Here is a 19,819-nt window from a genome sequence, read left to right as displayed (position 1 = left end):
TTTATTATTTAGAGCTGTTTTAAGTTTATAGAAAAGTTGAGCGGAAAGGACAGAGAGTTCCCATACACTCCCTTCTCCCCCTCCTTCTTCCCCTACTATTCATAAGATGCTTTGATTGGGCACATGTGTTATACTTGACGAGCCGATGGTGGTGTGTTATGATTTACTCAAGTCTACAGTTTACCTTGGGGTTCGTCCTGTGTGTTGGACGCTCTCTAGGATTTGTGGACTGCCTGATGTCCTGGACTGCCTGATGTCCTGGATCCACTGTTACAAGGTCCAAAAGGATCATTTTGTTGTACTCCAACTTTCCTGTACTCCACCTCTTCGTCTCTCTCTTTTTCCAGTTTAAGTCATTGAAAATTGCAGTTCAGAAGATAGGTTTGGAAAGAGCTGGTTACTTTGCATGTCAGCCTCAGCCTAGGATTCTGCAGGGAATGTGGCTTTGCATCTGAGCGGGATGGGGTCTGAGAGCTGCTCTGTGGCTCCATGGTGCCAAAACTCTGAGCAGCTCCTTCCTTCCCCATCCCAGTGCAGGCTGCCTGTCTGTGAGTGGAAGATGCTCAGCCTTGCAGGGCGTCTCGCATGAGATGAAGTGTGTGAGGACAAGCACCAGGACTCACCCATGTTCATTCCCCGCTTCTTCCCTAGACAGGGGCTCTTCCAAGGCAGGGTTGTTTTTATCATTTCCTGGCCCAGTATCTGGCCAGTGGCTGGCACAGACCTGCCTCCTGATCTCAGCAGAGGCAGCCCTGTCACTCACAGAGCCAGGCTGAGCAGCCCCTCATTAGTATCATCTCGTTTGATAAACGTGTGCGGCATCTGTTGCTGTACCCCAGAGTGAAAACGGTCCCTGAAAGCCCGAGGCTCCAGAGGTACTTTGTGAAAGAGACCAGAGGAAAATGAAAGCAGAAGCTTGTGCCAGTCCTGAGGCCCACTAGACAAACGCATGCTCTCTGATGAAAAAAGGCAAACCCAGCCCAGTGTTTACAGGGAGTCTTGGTTCCTATGGATGTGAGCAGTTGGAAAGGAAGCAGTTGCTGGGTGAAGGGAGGCCATTTCCCCAAGCCTGGACCCTGCAGCAGGACAGACCCCAGGGGGCATCTGGCACCAAGTCATTGTTCCTCTCTGTCTGGCAGAGCAATGCAGTGAAGGGAACTGGGGCGGTGGCGTCTGGGACACAGGAGGAGAGGCTGGACAAGGGGCCTATGGGCTCTGCAGGATGTGGGAGCAGAGGAAATGTGCTTTGGCCAAGACACCAGACAGAAGGTCCGGCTGCCAACGGTAACCACACACGCCATGACCTCATCGTTTCTGGGACACTCGGAGGCCTACTGAGCAGGTCTGCTCTCCTCTCTACCCAAAACGACTCAGAATGCTCCCTCAGCAGGTGCCCCCTCACAGGCAGGCTGGAGACAAGGACACACTGCTAAGAGCATCAGCAACATGTTAGAACCTAAACTTGTTCTATTTTATTAAAAATTAGTCTTCTGTGGTGCTTTATGATAAGCACTGTTCTGTTCCCATTACAAGTATTAACTAATTTACTCAACCTTATGAGGAAGTGCTATTATCATCCCCATTTTACAGATGGAGAAAATCAAAGCACACAAATATTACCTTGTCCAGGGCCCCTCAAGGCTGTACATGGTGGAGCTGGGACTGCAGCCAGCTGGTCTGGCTTCATGGCCGCTACACTACACTGCCTCTTGTTGATGTTCTCTGGCAAGACCAGGGCAAGCATAGAACGGTGCTAAGGGGCTTCCGTCAGGTCGTTGAAGAGATCGAATGAGCAAACAAGAGTTAATTCAACAATGAAGCAGGTGAATGCTTGCTGGATGCTCTGAGCAGAGGAGTAGGAGCCAGGAGGTATGGGGCAGATCAGGGCAGGTGGCAGTGGGTGGAGAATAGTGTTAGCGCAGGCCAGGAGGGCTTCCATTCAGGTCAGTTCTCCCTGTGGGCAGCTGAGACCAGTCCTCTGGTGTCTTGCCCCTGGGCCTGAGCCTCGAAGCACATCAGATGGGGCACAGAGGGTGCCTGTGGCATAACTGAGTGAGGTGGGACCTCAGGATGAGAACTGGGGATGAGACACACAGACTGCAGCAGAGGGGGCGGCCCCTGGGCAGTGATGGGGACCCAGACTAAGGAAAGCCAGGAAGAAGTTTGCACTTGATGCAGTAGGAATGAGGGAGATATAAAGGCTTTTTGAATAGAGAAATTTCAGAAATAAAGCACTGAAACTTTTTAATGCACATCATGGATTTTTCAACAAACATTTATTGAATTGGGTTGAATGTTAGGACAGAATTCTGATTGTGAATGAGGATTTGAGTCTTAACTTGATCTCAGATTCACTTCTTCCATCTAAACAAGCTCATTCCCTCTAAAGTTTCGGTTTTTTTACCAGTAAAGGAAAAGATTGGACTAGACATATTGGACTGTAATTGTTTGGTAATTGCCTTCTGCGTTTGTCTCTGAGGTTGTGTGGTCCCTAGGGCTAGGTAGGATCTCTCTTGCTTTCTGCCGTACCCAGCATAGTGCCTGATACCAGCTGAAGCCTAGTTCATATTTGTTGGATGAGTGGCCCCTTGAACACATGTTCACCTGTGACCTCTCAGAAGTCTAGACCCCAGCAGTCAACATTGACCGTTATCATATAGTGGAAAAAAGCTAATACATGGAAAGGGAGAGTCAGGAACATTTTCTCTCCTCCTTATGCCTGGAATACAGACTGTGGATGTCACTTTCCAGATTTTCAGGACTTGGTCTGACTCAGTTGGTGCCCTGCTTTCCCGGGCTGCCTGAGACCTTAGAGGAAACAAACACATTCATCCTAACAAATGGATCATAAGAGCAATCCAGAAAGTTCACAATGAGGATCATGTTCTACCAATGGCTTCACCAGTCCCAGAACACAAAATGCATTTGAAGAACTTCTGAACATTTCCACAGCTGGAAGAATAATTTGTATCATTATGCACTCTGAGCTAAGTGGAGTGCTCAGGCAGGCTGGAGACAAGGACACTCTGCTAAGAGCATCAGCGACATAATGTTAGAACCTAAACCTGTTCTATCTTATGAAAAATTAATCTTCCATAGTGGTTTATGACAAGCACTATTCTGTTCTCCTTACAAATATTAACTAATTTAGTCAACAACCTTATGAGGAAGTGCTATTATCATCCCCATTTTACAGATGGAGAAAATCAAAGCACACAAATATTACCTTGTCCAGGGCCCCTCAAGGCTGTACATGGTGGAGCTGGGACTGCAGCCAGCTGGTCTGGCTTCATGGCCGCTACACTACACTGCCTCTTGTTGATGTTCTCTGGCAAGACCAGGGCAAGCATAGAACGGTGCTAAGGGGCTTCCGTCAGGTCGTTGAAGAGATCGAATGAGCAAACAAGAGCTAATTCAACAATGAAGCAGGTGAATGCTTGCTGGATGCTCTGAGCAGAGGAGTAGGAGCCAGGAGGTATGGGGCAGATCAGGGCAGGTGGCAGTGGGTGGAGAATAGTGTTAGCGCAGGCCAGGAGGGGAGGCCATTTCCCCAAGCCTGGACCCTGCAGCAGGACAGACCCCAGGGGGCATCTGGCACCAAGTCATTGTTCCTCTCTGTCTGGCAGAGCAATGCAGTGAAGGGAACTGGGGCGGTGGCGTCTGGGACACAGGAGGAGAGGCTGGACAAGGGGCCTATGGGCTCTGCAGGATGTGGGAGCAGAGGAAATGTGCTTTGGCCAAGACACCAGACAGAAGGTCCGGCTGCCAACGGTAACCACACACGCCATGACCTCATCGTTTCTGGGACACTCGGAGGCCTACTGAGCAGGTCTGCTCTCCTCTCTACCCAAAACGACTCAGAATGCTCCCTCAGCAGGTGCCCCCTCACAGGCAGGCTGGAGACGAGGACACACTGCTAAGAGCATCAGCAACATGTTAGAACCTAAACTTGTTCTATTTTATTAAAAATTAGTCTTCTGTGGTGCTTTATGATAAGCACTGTTCTGTTCCCATTACAAGTATTAACTAATTTACTCAACCTTATGAGGAAGTGCTATTATCATCCCCATTTTACAGATGGAGAAAATCAAAGCACACAAATATTACCTTGTCCAGGGCCCCTCAAGGCTGTACATGGTGGAGCTGGGACTGCAGCCAGCTGGTCTGGCTTCATGGCCGCTACACTACACTGCCTCTTGTTGATGTTCTCTGGCAAGACCAGGGCAAGCATAGAACGGTGCTAAGGGGCTTCCGTCAGGTCGTTGAAGAGATCGAATGAGCAAACAAGAGTTAATTCAACAATGAAGCAGGTGAATGCTTGCTGGATGCTCTGAGCAGAGGAGTAGGAGCCAGGAGGTATGGGGCAGATCAGGGCAGGTGGCAGTGGGTGGAGAATAGTGTTAGCGCAGGCCAGGAGGGCTTCCATTCAGGTCAGTTCTCCCTGTGGGCAGCTGAGACCAGTCCTCTGGTGTCTTGCCCCTGGGCCTGAGCCTCGAAGCACATCAGATGGGGCACAGAGGGTGCCTGTGGCATAACTGAGTGAGGTGGGACCTCAGGATGAGAACTGGGGATGAGACACACAGACTGCAGCAGAGGGGGCGGCCCCTGGGCAGTGATGGGGACCCAGACTAAGGAAAGCCAGGAAGAAGTTTGCACTTGATGCAGTAGGAATGAGGGAGATATAAAGGCTTTTTGAATAGAGAAATTTCAGAAATAAAGCACTGAAACTTTTTAATGCACATCATGGATTTTTCAACAAACATTTATTGAATTGGGTTGAATGTTAGGACAGAATTCTGATTGTGAATGAGGATTTGAGTCTTAACTTGATCTCAGATTCACTTCTTCCATCTAAACAAGCTCATTCCCTCTAAAGTTTCGGTTTTTTTACCAGTAAAGGAAAAGATTGGACTAGACATATTGGACTGTAATTGTTTGGTAATTGCCTTCTGCGTTTGTCTCTGAGGTTGTGTGGTCCCTAGGGCTAGGTAGGATCTCTCTTGCTTTCTGCCGTACCCAGCATAGTGCCTGATACCAGCTGAAGCCTAGTTCATATTTGTTGGATGAGTGGCCCCTTGAACACATGTTCACCTGTGACCTCTCAGAAGTCTAGACCCCAGCAGTCAACATTGACCGTTATCATATAGTGGAAAAAAGCTAATACATGGAAAGGGAGAGTCAGGAACATTTTCTCTCCTCCTTATGCCTGGAATACAGACTGTGGATGTCACTTTCCAGATTTTCAGGACTTGGTCTGACTCAGTTGGTGCCCTGCTTTCCCGGGCTGCCTGAGACCTTAGAGGAAACAAACACATTCATCCTAACAAATGGATCATAAGAGCAATCCAGAAAGTTCACAATGAGGATCATGTTCTACCAATGGCTTCACCAGTCCCAGAACACAAAATGCATTTGAAGAACTTCTGAACATTTCCACAGCTGGAAGAATAATTTGTATCATTATGCACTCTGAGCTAAGTGGAGTGCTCAGGCAGGTTGGAGACAAGGACACTCTGCTAAGAGCATCAGCGACATAATGTTAGAACCTAAACCTGTTCTATCTTATGAAAAATTAATCTTCCATAGTGGTTTATGACAAGCACTATTCTGTTCTCCTTACAAATATTAACTAATTTAGTCAACAACCTTATGAGGAAGTGCTATTATCACCCCCGTTTTACAGATGGGGAAAATCAAAGCACACAAACATGAACTTGTCCAGGGCCCCTCAAGGCTATCAATGGTGCAGCTGGGACTGCAGCCGGCTGCTGTGGCTCCATGGTGAGACCATGGTATTCTCTTCAACTTTGTGATTACTAGACTGGGGAATCAGGATGCAAGATTTTTCTGTTTTTTCTTTTCTTTTCTCCTATTTGGGAATATGGGTCTTATCAGTAGTTTCTTGCTGGATGCTGAATCCTGTGAATCATAACTATGGTGCCTCATGGAGAAACGTGAGGGGTCTGGAGCTCAGGGAGCGGGCTCGGCTGCTGACACACATAGGACTGTCACCAACATGTAGGTGGTAATGAAAGCCATGGAACTTGATGAGGTTCCTTAGTGCAAAGTCAGAAAGGAAGAATGGGAACCTCAGATGAGATGAGAATGAGATCTGGTGTTCCAAGGTCTGACAAAGAGGACAAGTTAGTGGAGTAGTTTGACAAGGATCTACTGAATTCACAAGACAACCAGAAGTGTATGTAGTGTCTCAAAAGCCTAAGGAGAAGAGCATATTTTTGCTATACTTGTTTGTATCTAGATCATTTTATCAAAAAAAAAAATAGTGCTGAGTTTTCAGCAAATGTTAATTGGAGTCTATGAAAAAGGAAAGAGATCAATTCAGTTGCGTGCTAATAAAGGCTTCAGATGATGAGGTGAGGGGATGGGTGGGATCCAGAGCCCCAGCCTGGCCTGGCCATTGTCTGGGACAGCCACCTGCAATAGTCAAAGACATGGGGCAGAGAGTTCACCTCCTTCCCACTGATTGGCCAAGCTAGTGGTGGACCTGAAGATGTGCTGCCTCTAATCTGAGCAAGTCCCCTCAGCTAATGACAGGGAAGCTGTGGCTCAGAGAGTTATAAGGACATGATCAAGGTCTCCCAGCTGGCAAAGGAGAGGTACAAAAACATAATCAAGTTCTCCTAGCTGGCTAGCATTCAGGCCTGTGTGTATCTGGTCTCAAGGCCCCTGCTCCTCCACTGTTCCTCACTGTATTTGGAACCCACAGTCCCGACCTGTGAGGACAAGAGCCCAGAGCCCCTGGAGGGGCCACGTACGTTCCTGCCCTAGACAGCACCATGATTTTCAAATCCAAGTTTGCAAAGTCACAAAGGATAAAAGGCTTTCCTTTTTTCTGAAGGGTCCGGAGAGGTGAGTGGCAACTGGGGGCTGCTGGACCAGGTGGCAGCTCTGACCTGGGTGCAGACCCACATCCGAGGATTTGGCGGGGACCCTCGGCGTGTGTCCCTGGCAGCAGACCGTGCTGGGGCTGATGTGGCCAGCATCCACCTTCTCATGGCCAGGGCCACCAACTCCCAACTTTTCCGGAGAGCTGTGCTGATGGTAAGTGGTGTGTGTTCCACCTTCAGTCTTACTGCAGATATGGCTGGGGGAGGTGGTTCGCCTGTGCTTCAAAAGTCTAACTGGTTTCAATTGCTTGGGTTTCCCTTGTCCTTTGTCCTGAGTGTGGATCCTGCTTGGAGTTTTCCACGTATGTGTGATTCCACAATGCTAACTTTTTCCCACTCATGTCTGAAATGCTAAAAATTTTAGATGGTAAAGTGTTTCTATTTCCCGAGAGTGGTTCATTAGGATTTAGTGATCTGAACCATCTATTATCTCTCTTGTCAATGAATGATGGCAAAGAAGAGAACTCACTGCTTGCAATTCTACTGAATGGTGTGAAGTGCCGGCTACGTGAGGATGAGGATGATGGTGATGAGGAGGAAGATGATGGTGGTAATGATGATGATGATGATGGTGATGATACAATGATGTTGATGATGACAATAATTATAATGGAAAAAATAACCTGGTTGGCCACTGCATACGCCCTGATATTTATTGATCTATCATTGATTAGTTTCTAATTTTATGGCACATCCAATTTGTGCCAGATGTGCTGTGCATCTGGAAATGCCATGAAAAATTATACATAGCCCAGTTCTTAGGAAGCTTGTCATTACTAGGGGTTGAGGGACGAATGCTTAAAGTAGATATTTACAAGACGATCTTAGGGCAGCCCAAAGAGAAGGCCCCAACCAAGCATAAGGGAAGGAGGGAGTTTGGATCAGCACATCCCTTGAGGGGAGTGTCTGAGCCAAATACTGAATGCTGGGTAGGCATTTACCTAGAGACAAAGTCCTGGCAACAGGGAAAGCTTGGAGGACAGGGCCCTGGTGGGGTAGCAGTGTGGAGGCAGAGAGGAGCCAGACCGCCCTGAACAACTTGGGTTTTATCCTGAGTCCATGGGGAGCCATCAGAGTGGTTTTGATTATTTATTTGTTTGCTTGTTTGTTTTATTTTATTTTATGATTTTAACCACTTTAAGTGTTCCGTTCATTGGGATTAAGTACATTCTCAATCTTGTGCAACCATTAATACTATTGCCAGAAGAGAACCTCTGTATCCATTAACGCCCACATCTCCTCATTCTCTCAGCCCCTGGTAACCTCTACTCTACTTTCTATCTCTATCCACTTGCCTGTAGTAGGTGCCTCATATTAGTGTAATCATGTAAGATTTGTCCTTATGTATCTGGCTTATTTCACTTAGCATAATGGCTTTAAGGTCCATCCATATTGTCAGAATTTCTCTCCTTTTTATGGCTGCATAATATTCCATTGTGCAGAGGGACCACATTTTGTTTATCTATTCATCTGTTGATGGACATTTGAGTTCTACCTTTTGCCTATTGTGAACAGTGCTGCTGTGAACATGGGCGTGCCATCAGAAGGCCTTTAAGCAGGAAGGAAACGTGCTTACAGCTGCCCTTCAGGACAACCTCTCTTAAAGCTGGCTGAAGGATGAATTTAAGAGGGGCAATGCTGGAGGTGGAGAAAGCAATTAGGACACTGTGAAGTTAAGGAAAGATGGAGAATGACTAACTGCACCTCAGCCTTGCCCGACCTTGTAGGGATCCAAACTCTTGATCCTAGGAGGGTAGGAGAAGAATCATTGTTTGGGCACAACTGATGCTAGATCAGCCTTATCACCGTTGCCAACACTAAGCTGTGTCACCTGCCACGCATCTCTCTCCATCAGCCACAGGAGCCTTTCATGTTCCTTGGAGTCCATGCTCTGTTCTGGCCCATACAGGCAGTTTCCTTTGCATGGAACAGTTTTCCCCATCCCCCTCTTTGCCTTCCCTACTTTTTCTTTAGAGAAGCCTTCCTGACTTTTCAGCCTAGAACTGAGCCCTTTTTACATGGCTTGTGCTGCCTGTACATCTCCTATGCAGCATTTACCAGGATTTCCAACAGTAAGTAATTGCTCTTAGTGCCAAAGCTGCTGCCTCACAAGACTGCAAGCTCCAGCCGAGCAGGGGCTGGGTGTGCCTTGCTCTCCATGGGACCCCGAGCACCCCCACACAGCACATCTTAGAGCCCGTGGATGTGCTGTAATTATTTGGGGGCAGCAATGAGCAGATGACTGGGGGAGGATTCAGCTGTTACTCTCAGGGGCCCAGGGACCCACAGGATACACCAGCTCCCTCCTTCCATCCCTTTCTTGTGAGTCTTGTCCTTTGATTCCAGTTTTCTGCAATCTGTCCCTCTGAAGTTGATCCATCTCAGTGGCAGGAGAACTGAGCACAAACATCTTTCAGTTCCTGGTGTTGAAAACAAACCATCCTGCATTGAATTGATCCTGGAGAGATTTCTCCAGGGTCCTTTCAGAAACCAGACACTCATTAGGACCCAGGAGATGCCAAAAATATCTTCCAATGGGCTCAGAAAGCAGATTTTTCTTTTTGAGGGTTTAGGTGTTTGGGGAATTTCAAATACTAATCTGCTTTAACAAATGGCAGTGTATTTAAAAATAAACCCTTCCATCTGTTTTAGTCATTTGGAAGCAGCTTTTACAACTGCTTCCAGCAATCCTTGGGATGCATGTGAAATTATTTGGAATTGAGAGAACTAAAATACTTCAATATATTAAATGCGTTCTTTATCAACAGATGTTTGGGGAAATGAATATGAGTTGGCAGTTTATTCTAGGATAAAATCTTAAGTCTCTCTGCAAATCTTGGGGCCAGAACTGTTGAAACATTGGTCAAGGGAAAGCCTGTGATGACAATGAATAACCTGTATTCATTCAGCACATCTGAGACCGCAGCACTTTCAGTGTCTTATCTTACCAACTCCTTGACTGATTGGCATGGGGACTTTATTTTATTTTTCAATCTAGAGATAAGAAATCTGAGGTTCAGAGAGATTTAGTGACCTACCAAAGAACACACAGCAAGGAAGAAGCTGTGTTAAGGACTAGAACCTAAAGCCAAGTCCTGTGTTTCCCCACTCTATGATGCTGCCTCTCCAGGAATTTGGGACTCTCCTGGGGTCTCAAGGTGTAAGATAAAGAGCCGAAGCCTAAGATCAGATAGGCCTGCATGAAGATCCTAGTCTTGGAGAAAACACTTCACCTTATATTCTTCACCTATCAAATTAAATCAGTGTGATGAATTCTGTTTCCCAAGGTCTCGAGATATTGTCAGGACTGATGGTTTGCAAAGTGTCCTGCACAACATAGGAACTCAAGAAATCAAGCTCCTTCTTCCCTCTTCCCTTGCCAAGGGAAGGCAACTCCAGACAGAAGTATGTCCTAGGGTATTTCACCCGTTCTGGGGCTGGGTTGGAAGATGAAGGATGACTTGTTGCAAACATGCATCCTGTGGCTCTGTCCCTGCACAGTCTTAAGACAGGGAAGTCATGTCCTCTGTGGTATGATTCACGAACGTAGAAAACATTTCCCTTGCTGTTCTATGACAGCGCCCCAAGTGTGCATTCCTCAGGGTGAACTCCTGGCCTCAGGAATCAGCCTCGAGCTAAATTTTCTGGTCTTGTTTTTTACTCCATTCCTGCATGAATCCTGCATGAATCCTACACTCCAGGCTCACTAACTATCACCCCTTTGAGGAAATGCCGTGCCTTCCTCCAGGCCTTTTTGTCTCTGTTCTGTGTTCAGCATATCCAGTATCCACCTGGAAAGTTCCTGCTGTCCTTCAGGACTCAGCTGAAGTGAAGCCTCCAAGTCTTTCCTCGTCTCTTGAAATAGAAGGAAAGAATCTCACCTTAGTGAAAACACTTATATGTAGCAATTCTTAGGAACTGTGCCTTATTTTACATGCTTGTTATTTTTCTAACATCTCTCATCCCAATTCTACTATGACTAGGTGCTTGAAAACTTATGTGAGTTTCATGCTTTTAGTGTTTCCTTAACACTTAGCACAGCACTTGGTTCAGAGACAGTGCTGAGGTCCACTAAAGTGATGAGAGAGAGATGGTGGTTTGGGCTCAGAACACTGTTCTCTATTGTTTTTGCAGTATATCTCATAGTATGAGCATGCTATGCTTGTCTATTCAGAATTCACCAAGGTATTCATGAGTTTTGATGCTTCTGTATATATTTTAGAATAAGTTTATTGAGGTTTTATTCTAATATTTTTGCTGGGAGTTTGAGTGACATAGACTTGGTCATTAATTTCAGAAAAAAAAAAAATCTACATTGTAATGATGTTAAGCCTTGCATTCACGAATCAGGTAAACACTGTAACCGTGAACGTAGTATTTTTGCCTTGTTAGGTCTTTCATGCAGTTTTGAACATTTTTTAATAAAAGTTTTGTGAAATCATTGTGAGGTAAGTTCCCACACATACCGTCATCTGGTTGGTATTGTTGATGCTGTCTTCTTTTCTATTGTATTTTCCAGGTTGAAAATACTAGTGTTAGGAAATAAGTGGATTCAGCCATTTGCTGAGCTGTTTTGTCACATCTAATGCTTTGCCTGTCGGTTTCTTTGGGTTTTCTATGAAGTTTCCTCATTATTCTGCAAATAATAGCAGGTTTATTTCTATACCTATTGAAGCAAAATGCTCAGTTGATATAAGAAGGAGACCCAGTACTAAAGCAGTTTAGTGGATAAATAAGTTCCTTTTTTTTTTTTTCCCTTTCTCTCTCTCTCATAACATCTGCCAAGGTAGGCAGTCCAGGTGTCTCTGGATCACTCAGGGCTCTGGTTTCTTCTGGATATTTCTCTGCTATTTCTTAAGGCCTTCCTCATCTGCATGGTTGAGTTTAGGCTGCCAGGGGTTCCAGATAGTAGGGAAGGGATGGGGAGGAAGGAGGACCACACCTGCCATCTTAGGGCTTTGCTGGCAAGGGGCACAATCCCTCTTCAGGTATGGTTACAAGAAGAACTGCATTTGATTTGCTTTTGTTCTTCTTCACCTTTCTTGATCATGCTTGTTCATATTTTTATCACATTAGTCTACTTAAACAATATTTTGCTTTTTAAAATCTCTATGGCTGTGTTTTCAGAAGTCTATTTCACTGATGTCTTATATTATCTTCTACCTTCTTCACGTTTCTTTGGCTATCTATTGTCCCTTTAGCTTCTTAAGTTGAAAGTTAAACTCATCGCTTTCATTCTTTGTTTCCTGATCAATTTATTTCAAGCAATAATTTACCTTTGACTATTTTATCAGCTACAGCCATGAAATTTTGAAAAGTAGCAATCTGTCATTTATTTATAATGTTTTATTTGTTGCATTATTTTCTTCTTAACCTAAGGATTTTTTTTAGACTTTAGATCCCTAGAATTTTTAAATTTTTATTCATCACTTTGGAATTTGATTTCCAATTTTATTACTTTATTATCGTAGAGCATGAGTTGGAAGATGCTGACTCTGAAATTCATTAGTACTTTCTCTGTGACCTAATACATTATCCATTTGTTGGCAGAAAAGTTATATAGTGTTATCAAAATCTATCTACCTATTTATGTATTTATTTATCTTTGCTTACTGAATTAGTTTCTGAGATTTGTATGTTAAAATCTCCAAGTAAAATTATGGATTTATCTATTTGTCCCTGTTGCAGTTGCTTAATATATTCTGAAACTATATCATCCCATTAACACAGGTTGCAATCATTTTTTTCTTCTTAATATCTTGTTCCTTTTGCACATCTCTATTTGCCATTATGTAATTTATTTTCACCTTAAGTCCCATTTTGTCTCAAAAATGGGACCATAGGTTTTCCTTTCATTCATTTTTGCATTAAAAATTTTTGCATTAAAATTTTAATTTTGCATTAAAATTTTTTGCCCATTTATTTTCAAACTTTGTGTGTCAATAGACAACGCTGGAATTTTAAAAATGTGTCCTCCACACAGCATGATCTTTCAAACATACCAGTGAAATGATCTTATCCCAACTTGGATCCTTTCAGTGGCTCCTCATGTCTCCTAGAACTGACCCTATGCCACCCCCTACCCTCTAGGGCCCTGCAGGACCTTCCTGATACCTCCTACTCACATTCCGTGCTTCCCTAGCTCCCTCAGTCTGGCCACCCTGCCTTCTTTTAGCTCCTTCAGCATGCAGTCTTGCTCCTCCTGCCTGCAGGAATTGCCCCATTATTCCTGCGGACTCCATACACTTCCTAGATCTTTACATGGCTGTTTGCTGCTCACCTTTCAGGCCTCAGCCCAAACATTGCCTCTGCTTGGAGGCCTTTCCTAAGCCTGGACCTGAAGGATGCCCTGCCTGCCAGGTGACTGCTTGGAGCCTGCGCTCACCATCATTACCAAGCATCTTGTTTATTTATGATGTCAAACTCCATGATATCAGAGACCTCATCTGGTTTTCATTGCTACAGTCCCAGTCCCTGAGCAGTGTCTATTTAGTAGGTGTCCAGAAATATCTGCAGAAAGAAATTCTTGGAAGAATGAATAGCACAGCTATCACAAGTAATGTGCAGAAAATCTAGGCGAGACGTTTTTATAACAATCGTTCAGAATTTGGTCTTTCCTTCAATCCCTTAGACCCATCTTCAAGTTTCATGAGACACCCCCCAGAGTCATACACTCTGGTTTTTCTTAAGGCCACACCTAAAGAAGATGCTGAGCTGCTAACTGGCACCAGGTTTCTCTGGGTGATCTTTGCTCCTCTCTCTCTAGTTGTACATTTATTTGAGAATTTGAAACCCTCAGAGCTTCTGAATGAAGCACCCATCCCCCTCAACCCAGAAACTCTCCCTATGTGCTAAAGGTTAAATATTTATTAGGTTTGTTTTAATCAGGAATAAATACATGATTTAGCAAAGTGTAATGCTTCCCATTTAGAAATCCCTCTGGGTGCTCCCCAAACATTCCAATCACATTCTTCACAACAGAAAACAGTACATAAGAACATAAGATGCTGTGCAGACATCTGGAGTTCAGGGGGTCACCTGCCTTATGCGGGAAGTCAATATCCACAGTGTTACATTCATTTCTCATACGTTGGCTGGTTCCTTTGAAATAGCCTTTTGGAATTGTTGGGGAAACCACGGATGTCTCCTTGTATAAACACACTGGAATCTATGATACAGAAAGTCGTGTAACTGCACATATACATACCACTAGCACGATGAGCTCAGATGGACGGAATGCTTATGTGAGCAGACAGACAGGGAGAGGTACTGCAAGCATGTTCCCCTCCTTCCCCAGAATCCCTTTGAAACCGGGAAACATGAGTCATAGATTCATCTGCAGCCCACTCTTTTCCTAGCAGGATTTGCATGGCAGCTTCTCCTTCTCTGGCTATACATTGTGTTTTCTCCCTTGTCTCTTAAAATTATGCGTGACATCATTAATCCACTTGAACTCCCCATCTTTCCTGGAGTTCAGCATTTTTCCTCATATGGATGCCAGACCCTTCTTAGAATAAAGTACTGGGTGAGTTAATTCTTTAGACTGCATCCATTTCTTAAAAAAAAAAAATCCAGCTATTCTTACCTACCCGATCCAGCCAGCCCTTCCACTCTGAAGAGCAGCTGGAAAATGAGCTCCTGAGTGTCTCTCACCTGTCTCCAATTCCATCCTAAGCCATGAGCTGATTTCTCTTTTTACACATTTGTTTATACATTTTTTTTCCCTGTCTACACTGTGAACACCTCTGTTGGGGGTTGGGACTTATGCATCTTTTTTTTTTTTTTTGGCTTGCCTGACACCTTACACAGGACTTAATGCAATGCCTATTCAGGCAATAAATGAATAGTTGATGCATTCATACAGACAAGAATCCCAGCATCTCAGAGAAGCTCTGTCTGCGCTGCAAAGCCATGACTGCAGACATCAGGGAAGCTGGTGCAGTTCTAGGCTCGTCCCCTTGATTTCCCTGCCAGCAGCCTTCCTCTCATTCTTCTGGCCCTCTGCAGAATCAGGGGGGCCATCTGACTTCCACCCACATGGCTTTGGTGCGGGAGCAGGCCAAAGGTATCTCCCATTTGAAGGCTAAGAAGTCCTTTGGGCTAATGTTTAGTGTCACGAAGTTCCTTTAAAAAGAGAGGAAATCATACCAGAGGTCCCTATGGATTGGTTAAAGTAGTTCCATTCAGGGCACCCATCTGCAAACCCAGACCTTCTACCAGGCCACAGCTTTTGTTTCCTCTCCCTCTCAGGCTTGCCCATGCAGAAGTTCTCTCCAATGACCTCAGAGTACTATCTGGACAGGTGCAGTTCCTTGGAGAACAGTCCTGGTGCACTTTCTTGTGCGAGTGGCTTTGTCCTTCCCACACACACAATGTGTGCATACATACATGCTGGGCTTTTCCAAGCATCGCCTGACATGTCATGATCCAATGTTTCGTGATGCCACAGCCCTGATCAGACACCGGGGAGGGGGGTTCCTTTGGTCACGATGTGGATAGAGAAGATGTGAATTTGAGTCTCCGTGTGGCTTCTCTTGGCTTTTAAAATATGTGAGGTTCCCGGGGATCAGGGAACCTTGCTTTTTGCAAGATCCCAGGCAATAGTTGGAACTTCTGTTCCTTTTGGGCATGAACCATTGTGTCTGTTCTTGGCTAGTCCTCAAAGTAAGGTGGTGATGAGAAGAATGAGCTCTTTCTCTTGCTGCCACTGTACATCAGGGAGACACTTTTCTTCTTTCGATCAAAGGAGGTGTTGTCCTCACTGGTCAGGGACAGGTAAGAGGCTATGCTCTCTCGAAGGCCATAGCTGAAAAGGGATTCGTCTACCCCAATTGGGTTCTCTGTTCCCTCAGGGTTCTCATGCAGTCTGTTGGTCAGAAGAAAAGGGGGCAGAGAAAGGGAAAAAAGAGAGTCACAGAGAGAGGAGGGGATAAAGGGCAAGAAAATGAGAACAGCAGGAAAAGAAAAACAAAAATCCTGGTGACTATTTCTCTAACTTATTATAATTTTTATTTATTTATTTTAAGATAGAGTCTCGCTCTGTTGCCCAGGCTGGAATGCAGTGGTGCAATCTCTGCTCACTGCAACCTCCGCCTCCCTGTCTCAAGTGATTCTCCCGCCTCAGCCTCCTGAGTAGCTGGGATTACAAGCATCCACCACCACACCCAGCTACTTTTTTGTATTTTGAGTAGAGACAGGGTTTCACCATGTTGGCCAGGCTGGGCTCAAACTCCTGACTTCAGGTGATCTGCCCACTTTGGCTTCCCAAAGTGCTGGGGTTACAGGCATGAGACACCGTGCCTGGCCCTAACTTATTCTAATTATTACCCTTACCTATTATTCTAACTACTCTAACTGCAATTATTCTAACCCATTATTTTAATTCTGGTTCTTACATTTGTGGGCCATGTGATCTTGTACAAATCACTTAACCCACCTGAACCGCTCTTTTCTTGGATGGTTGATACTTCCAACTGTAAATTTTAGTAAAAATTAACTTTTGTTATTTACAAGAAAGAGTAGTTTTCTTCCTGTCTCGCATACTTTTGATCTCTGATTTTCTTTGATTTGCCAGTGGGATGTCTGGATTGATACTGAATTATTAAGATAACCCACAAATCCCGAACTACAGATATCCTTTAAAATTCACAGGCTGACAATGGAATAAACAGAACAAATCCATGAAATTTTTTTTTTCTCTTAGAAAAAACAAAGAAGTCACTATAGGATTCTGCTGATGTGTTTAAGCTTTGTGAGTAGATTTTAAATAATATTAAATTTACACAGGATGTGTTAGTTTCTAGTATCCTAACAATCAGAAAAAGAAAAGTGGTATATTTCAGCTAGAATGTATACTGCTAGCATAGAATAAGGACTCAGTAAATGTTTGCAGAAACATGGGGAGCTGCCACACACATCGTGAGGCCTGAGGCTGCCCCTGCACCCAGGGATTCCCTTGGGCTACGCTTGTGTGGGATGCTCACCCTCTAGTCTCAGCAGGGCTGAATGACCCTGGCCATGGTTTTCATGTACTAGGCACACATACTGTTTTGTGCTCACATGTTCACGGAGCACTTGCACGCGCGCACACACACACACGCACGCGCACACACACACACACACGCACACACACACACGCACACACACACACACACACCCCCCATACTCACCTGGACATTCTCCTCCAGTCCACAGTCTTCTGACGCAAGGTGACAGGTGAGTTGGAGGCCCTCACTGCTGGGGCAGCCGTACTTTGTGTCAGGCAGGGTGTGGTGAGCACACAGCACAGGCCATCAGCCACCTCTGAGGAGGAAGCAGACAGCCGGTCAGGGACCCTGGATATGCCTCAGCCAGTGTGGGGTTCGGGCCTGAGACACCCACCAGTGCAGCTCCCTGGCTGTTGCCATGGGGAACTGGACCTGAGATTTCAAAGGGGCATGGTAGGTAGTGGCAGTGCTGAAAGCCATGTGCCCAACTGTCTGAGAAATGTAAGCGTGCCCTGGTATCCTCTGCACTTAGCCAGACACGGGCAGAGAGAGAGGTTTAAGATCCAGTATCAACCAAGCTTGAGTTTGAATTTTAGCTTTACCCCAATAGTAAATTACCAAGAACTTCTCTGAGCTTTCCTTTCCTCAACTGCAGAATGAAAGAAATGAGGGAACAAGTGAGTGCCTGCAGAGGCCGCAGACTTCCAGGGTTTCCCACGAAGGCCCAATCCATTGACCTCACAGGGTGTGAGAATGGGGCTGCGTACAATACTGATCCCCACAATTGTGCATTTAGAATGGCACAGGTGGACTAAATACACCTCTAGGAGGAAAGATAAAAGAAACAATGAAAGAAGGAAGGAAAGGAGGGAGGGAGCAGAGGAGGAATGAAAGAGGGCAAGGAGGAAAAGCAAAGGTGAGAGGGAGGAGGGGGAAGAGGAGGAGGTGAAAATAGCACAAAAAGTAGAAGACACAGGAAGGGAGGGAAGAGAAAACAAAGATAAAGAGGGCAAAGAGAGAATGCGGACAAAGAATGAAAATAATCTCTCTTTCACTCTAGAGGCTCATGCACAAAAAGAATAAAAATTAAATAAACCTGTTTCTTTTTTCCCTTGTATGAAAATCTCTGTGTAAAACGTCTGACTCTCAGGGTCCCCCGTCTTTCCAGGTACATTACAAGGTAGCTTCTTTCTCTTGGAAGGCTTCTCCCTAGCCCATGTTATCATGAGAAAGACTTGATTCTGCTGTACTCAGCCATCTTAGAGATTGAGGAAATTCTGTGTAGTCTTGTTCAGGCTGAAAACCCCAGTGCTTCTGTGCCCCGGGGGGAGATGATGTGGCCAAGGGGGTGAGGTGCCACTGGCCTCCAGCAGGACTAAGCCACCCCTGGCCTCAGAGCCAATCCACCACCAGGTTTTAGAAAGCACATCACCCCTCTGACAGGCCCCACTTCCCATCTGATTTATGGAGTGCTCTCTGGGGCGTCCTTGCCAAAGAACAAAAGGAATTTGTAGCGGAAGAAGCACACGCAGCCTGTCACAGGGCAGGCGGGCCAGGAAGACCCTGTTACATGGTTTTCAGTTTGACTTCAACTGTGAACTCCAATGTCCACCCACACAGGTGCCCTTGGAGAAATGGGAGGTGAGACCATGAATTTAGGGGGAGATTTAATTGGATGGAAATCTAAAATAATGACCTGTCATGGGTTGGAAATGGAAACGACCTCCCAGGTTATGAGGCGAGGAAGATGAAGTCAGATGCAGAGGCTGGAGAGATCAGCTGCAGTGTGCAGCACAGGCAGGGGACACTCCGTGAGTGTCCTTCCTTAGACAGGTTAATACTCAGCGTGAAAAATACATTTTGACAAAGAGCAAAAGAACCACCACTCATAAGCACATAATATGAGCCCAGCACTGAGCTAGCCTCAACCCCTGGATCTCATTGAGGCCTTGATCAACTTGTGTGGTCAGTATTGTTTTTTATTTTATTTTATTTTATTTTAATTTATTTTATTTATTTATTTATTTTTTTACAGACGGAGTCTTGCTCTGTCGCCAGGCTGGAGTGCAATGGCGCAATCTTGGCTCATTGCAACCTCCCCCTCCCATATTCAAGCGATTCTCCTGCCTCAGCCTCCCAAGTAGCTGGGATTACAGGCACATGCCACCATGCCTGGCTAACTTTTTGTATTTTTAGTAGAGACGGGGTTTCACCACATTGGCCAGGATGGTTTCAATCTCCTGACCTCGTGATCTACCCACCTCGGCCTCCCAAAGTGCTGAGATTACAGGCGTGAGCTGCCACACGTGGCCATCAGTGTTTTTATACCCATTTTAGGGAGGGAAAAACTGAGCATCCCAAGGTGAAGTAACTTACTCAGGGCCATAGAAATGTGACCAAAATCAATCTTATTGACTCATTGTAAAAGCAACTCATTGCCTCTTAAATAGAGAAGAAAGACATCCTCCAGCTGTCCCTTGGGTTCAGACACGCTGGTCTATTTCATCCATGTCTACATGGCTCATCAGAATGCACATTCCTCTGCACCTTTACGGTCCAACACCTCTATATTCAAGGGTTCCTAGACCCTTAAGGTCCCTAGCCCTTGATTTTCCCAGCCATATTTTAGAATTCATTTATGCCCCACGCACTCTGTTCTCCCAGTAACCACCGTGCATGGTGTACTTTAGGTGCCACATTTTTCACATGCATCTTTTTTTTTTTTCAATTGGACTAGCAGCAATCCTGTGAAGATTATTGCATTTTAATCCCCATGTTGCAAATGAAAAAACTGAACCTCCAAGATGCCAAGTAATTTGCCTAAAGGCATCATGATAAAAATTATAAGCAACCTGTTGTTAGATGTCTATTCAAACCCCTGGTGCACAATTCCTCTCATTCTGTGTCTTTTTTTTTTTTTTTTTT

At 45.2% G+C, this 19,819-nt stretch overlaps 2 protein-coding genes across 7 annotated transcripts in view; one reads left to right on the top strand and one right to left on the bottom strand.

Annotated features, from left to right (window-relative positions):
* The window catches only part of TG (thyroglobulin), a 287,674-nt gene that overhangs the window by 172,637 nt on the left and 95,218 nt on the right, over positions 1 to 19,819 (top strand). The window contains exon 41 of the mRNA XM_011977089.1: positions 6,860 to 7,062. Coding sequence (XP_011832479.1) covers positions 6,860 to 7,062 — 203 coding nt within the window. The remainder of the gene's footprint in view (positions 1 to 6,859; positions 7,063 to 19,819) is intronic.
* Positions 13,758 to 19,819, bottom strand: part of SLA (Src-like-adaptor) — a 66,998-nt gene continuing 60,936 nt past the window's right edge. For all 6 annotated transcript variants that reach the window (XM_011977092.1, XM_011977091.1, XM_011977094.1 and 3 more), the window contains 2 exons: positions 17,078 to 17,210; positions 13,758 to 15,774 (listed from right to left, as the gene is read on the bottom strand). In XM_011977092.1, the coding sequence (XP_011832482.1) occupies positions 15,561 to 15,774; positions 17,078 to 17,210 (347 nt within the window). In that variant the 3' untranslated portion in view covers positions 13,758 to 15,560. The remainder of the gene's footprint in view (positions 15,775 to 17,077; positions 17,211 to 19,819) is intronic.

The sequence above is a fragment of the Mandrillus leucophaeus genome, unplaced genomic scaffold (assembly GCF_000951045.1).
Source record: "Mandrillus leucophaeus isolate KB7577 unplaced genomic scaffold, Mleu.le_1.0 Scaffold173, whole genome shotgun sequence".
Classification (NCBI taxonomy): Eukaryota; Metazoa; Chordata; class Mammalia; order Primates; family Cercopithecidae; genus Mandrillus; species Mandrillus leucophaeus.
This window is presented reverse-complemented; position numbering and strand designations above follow the sequence as displayed.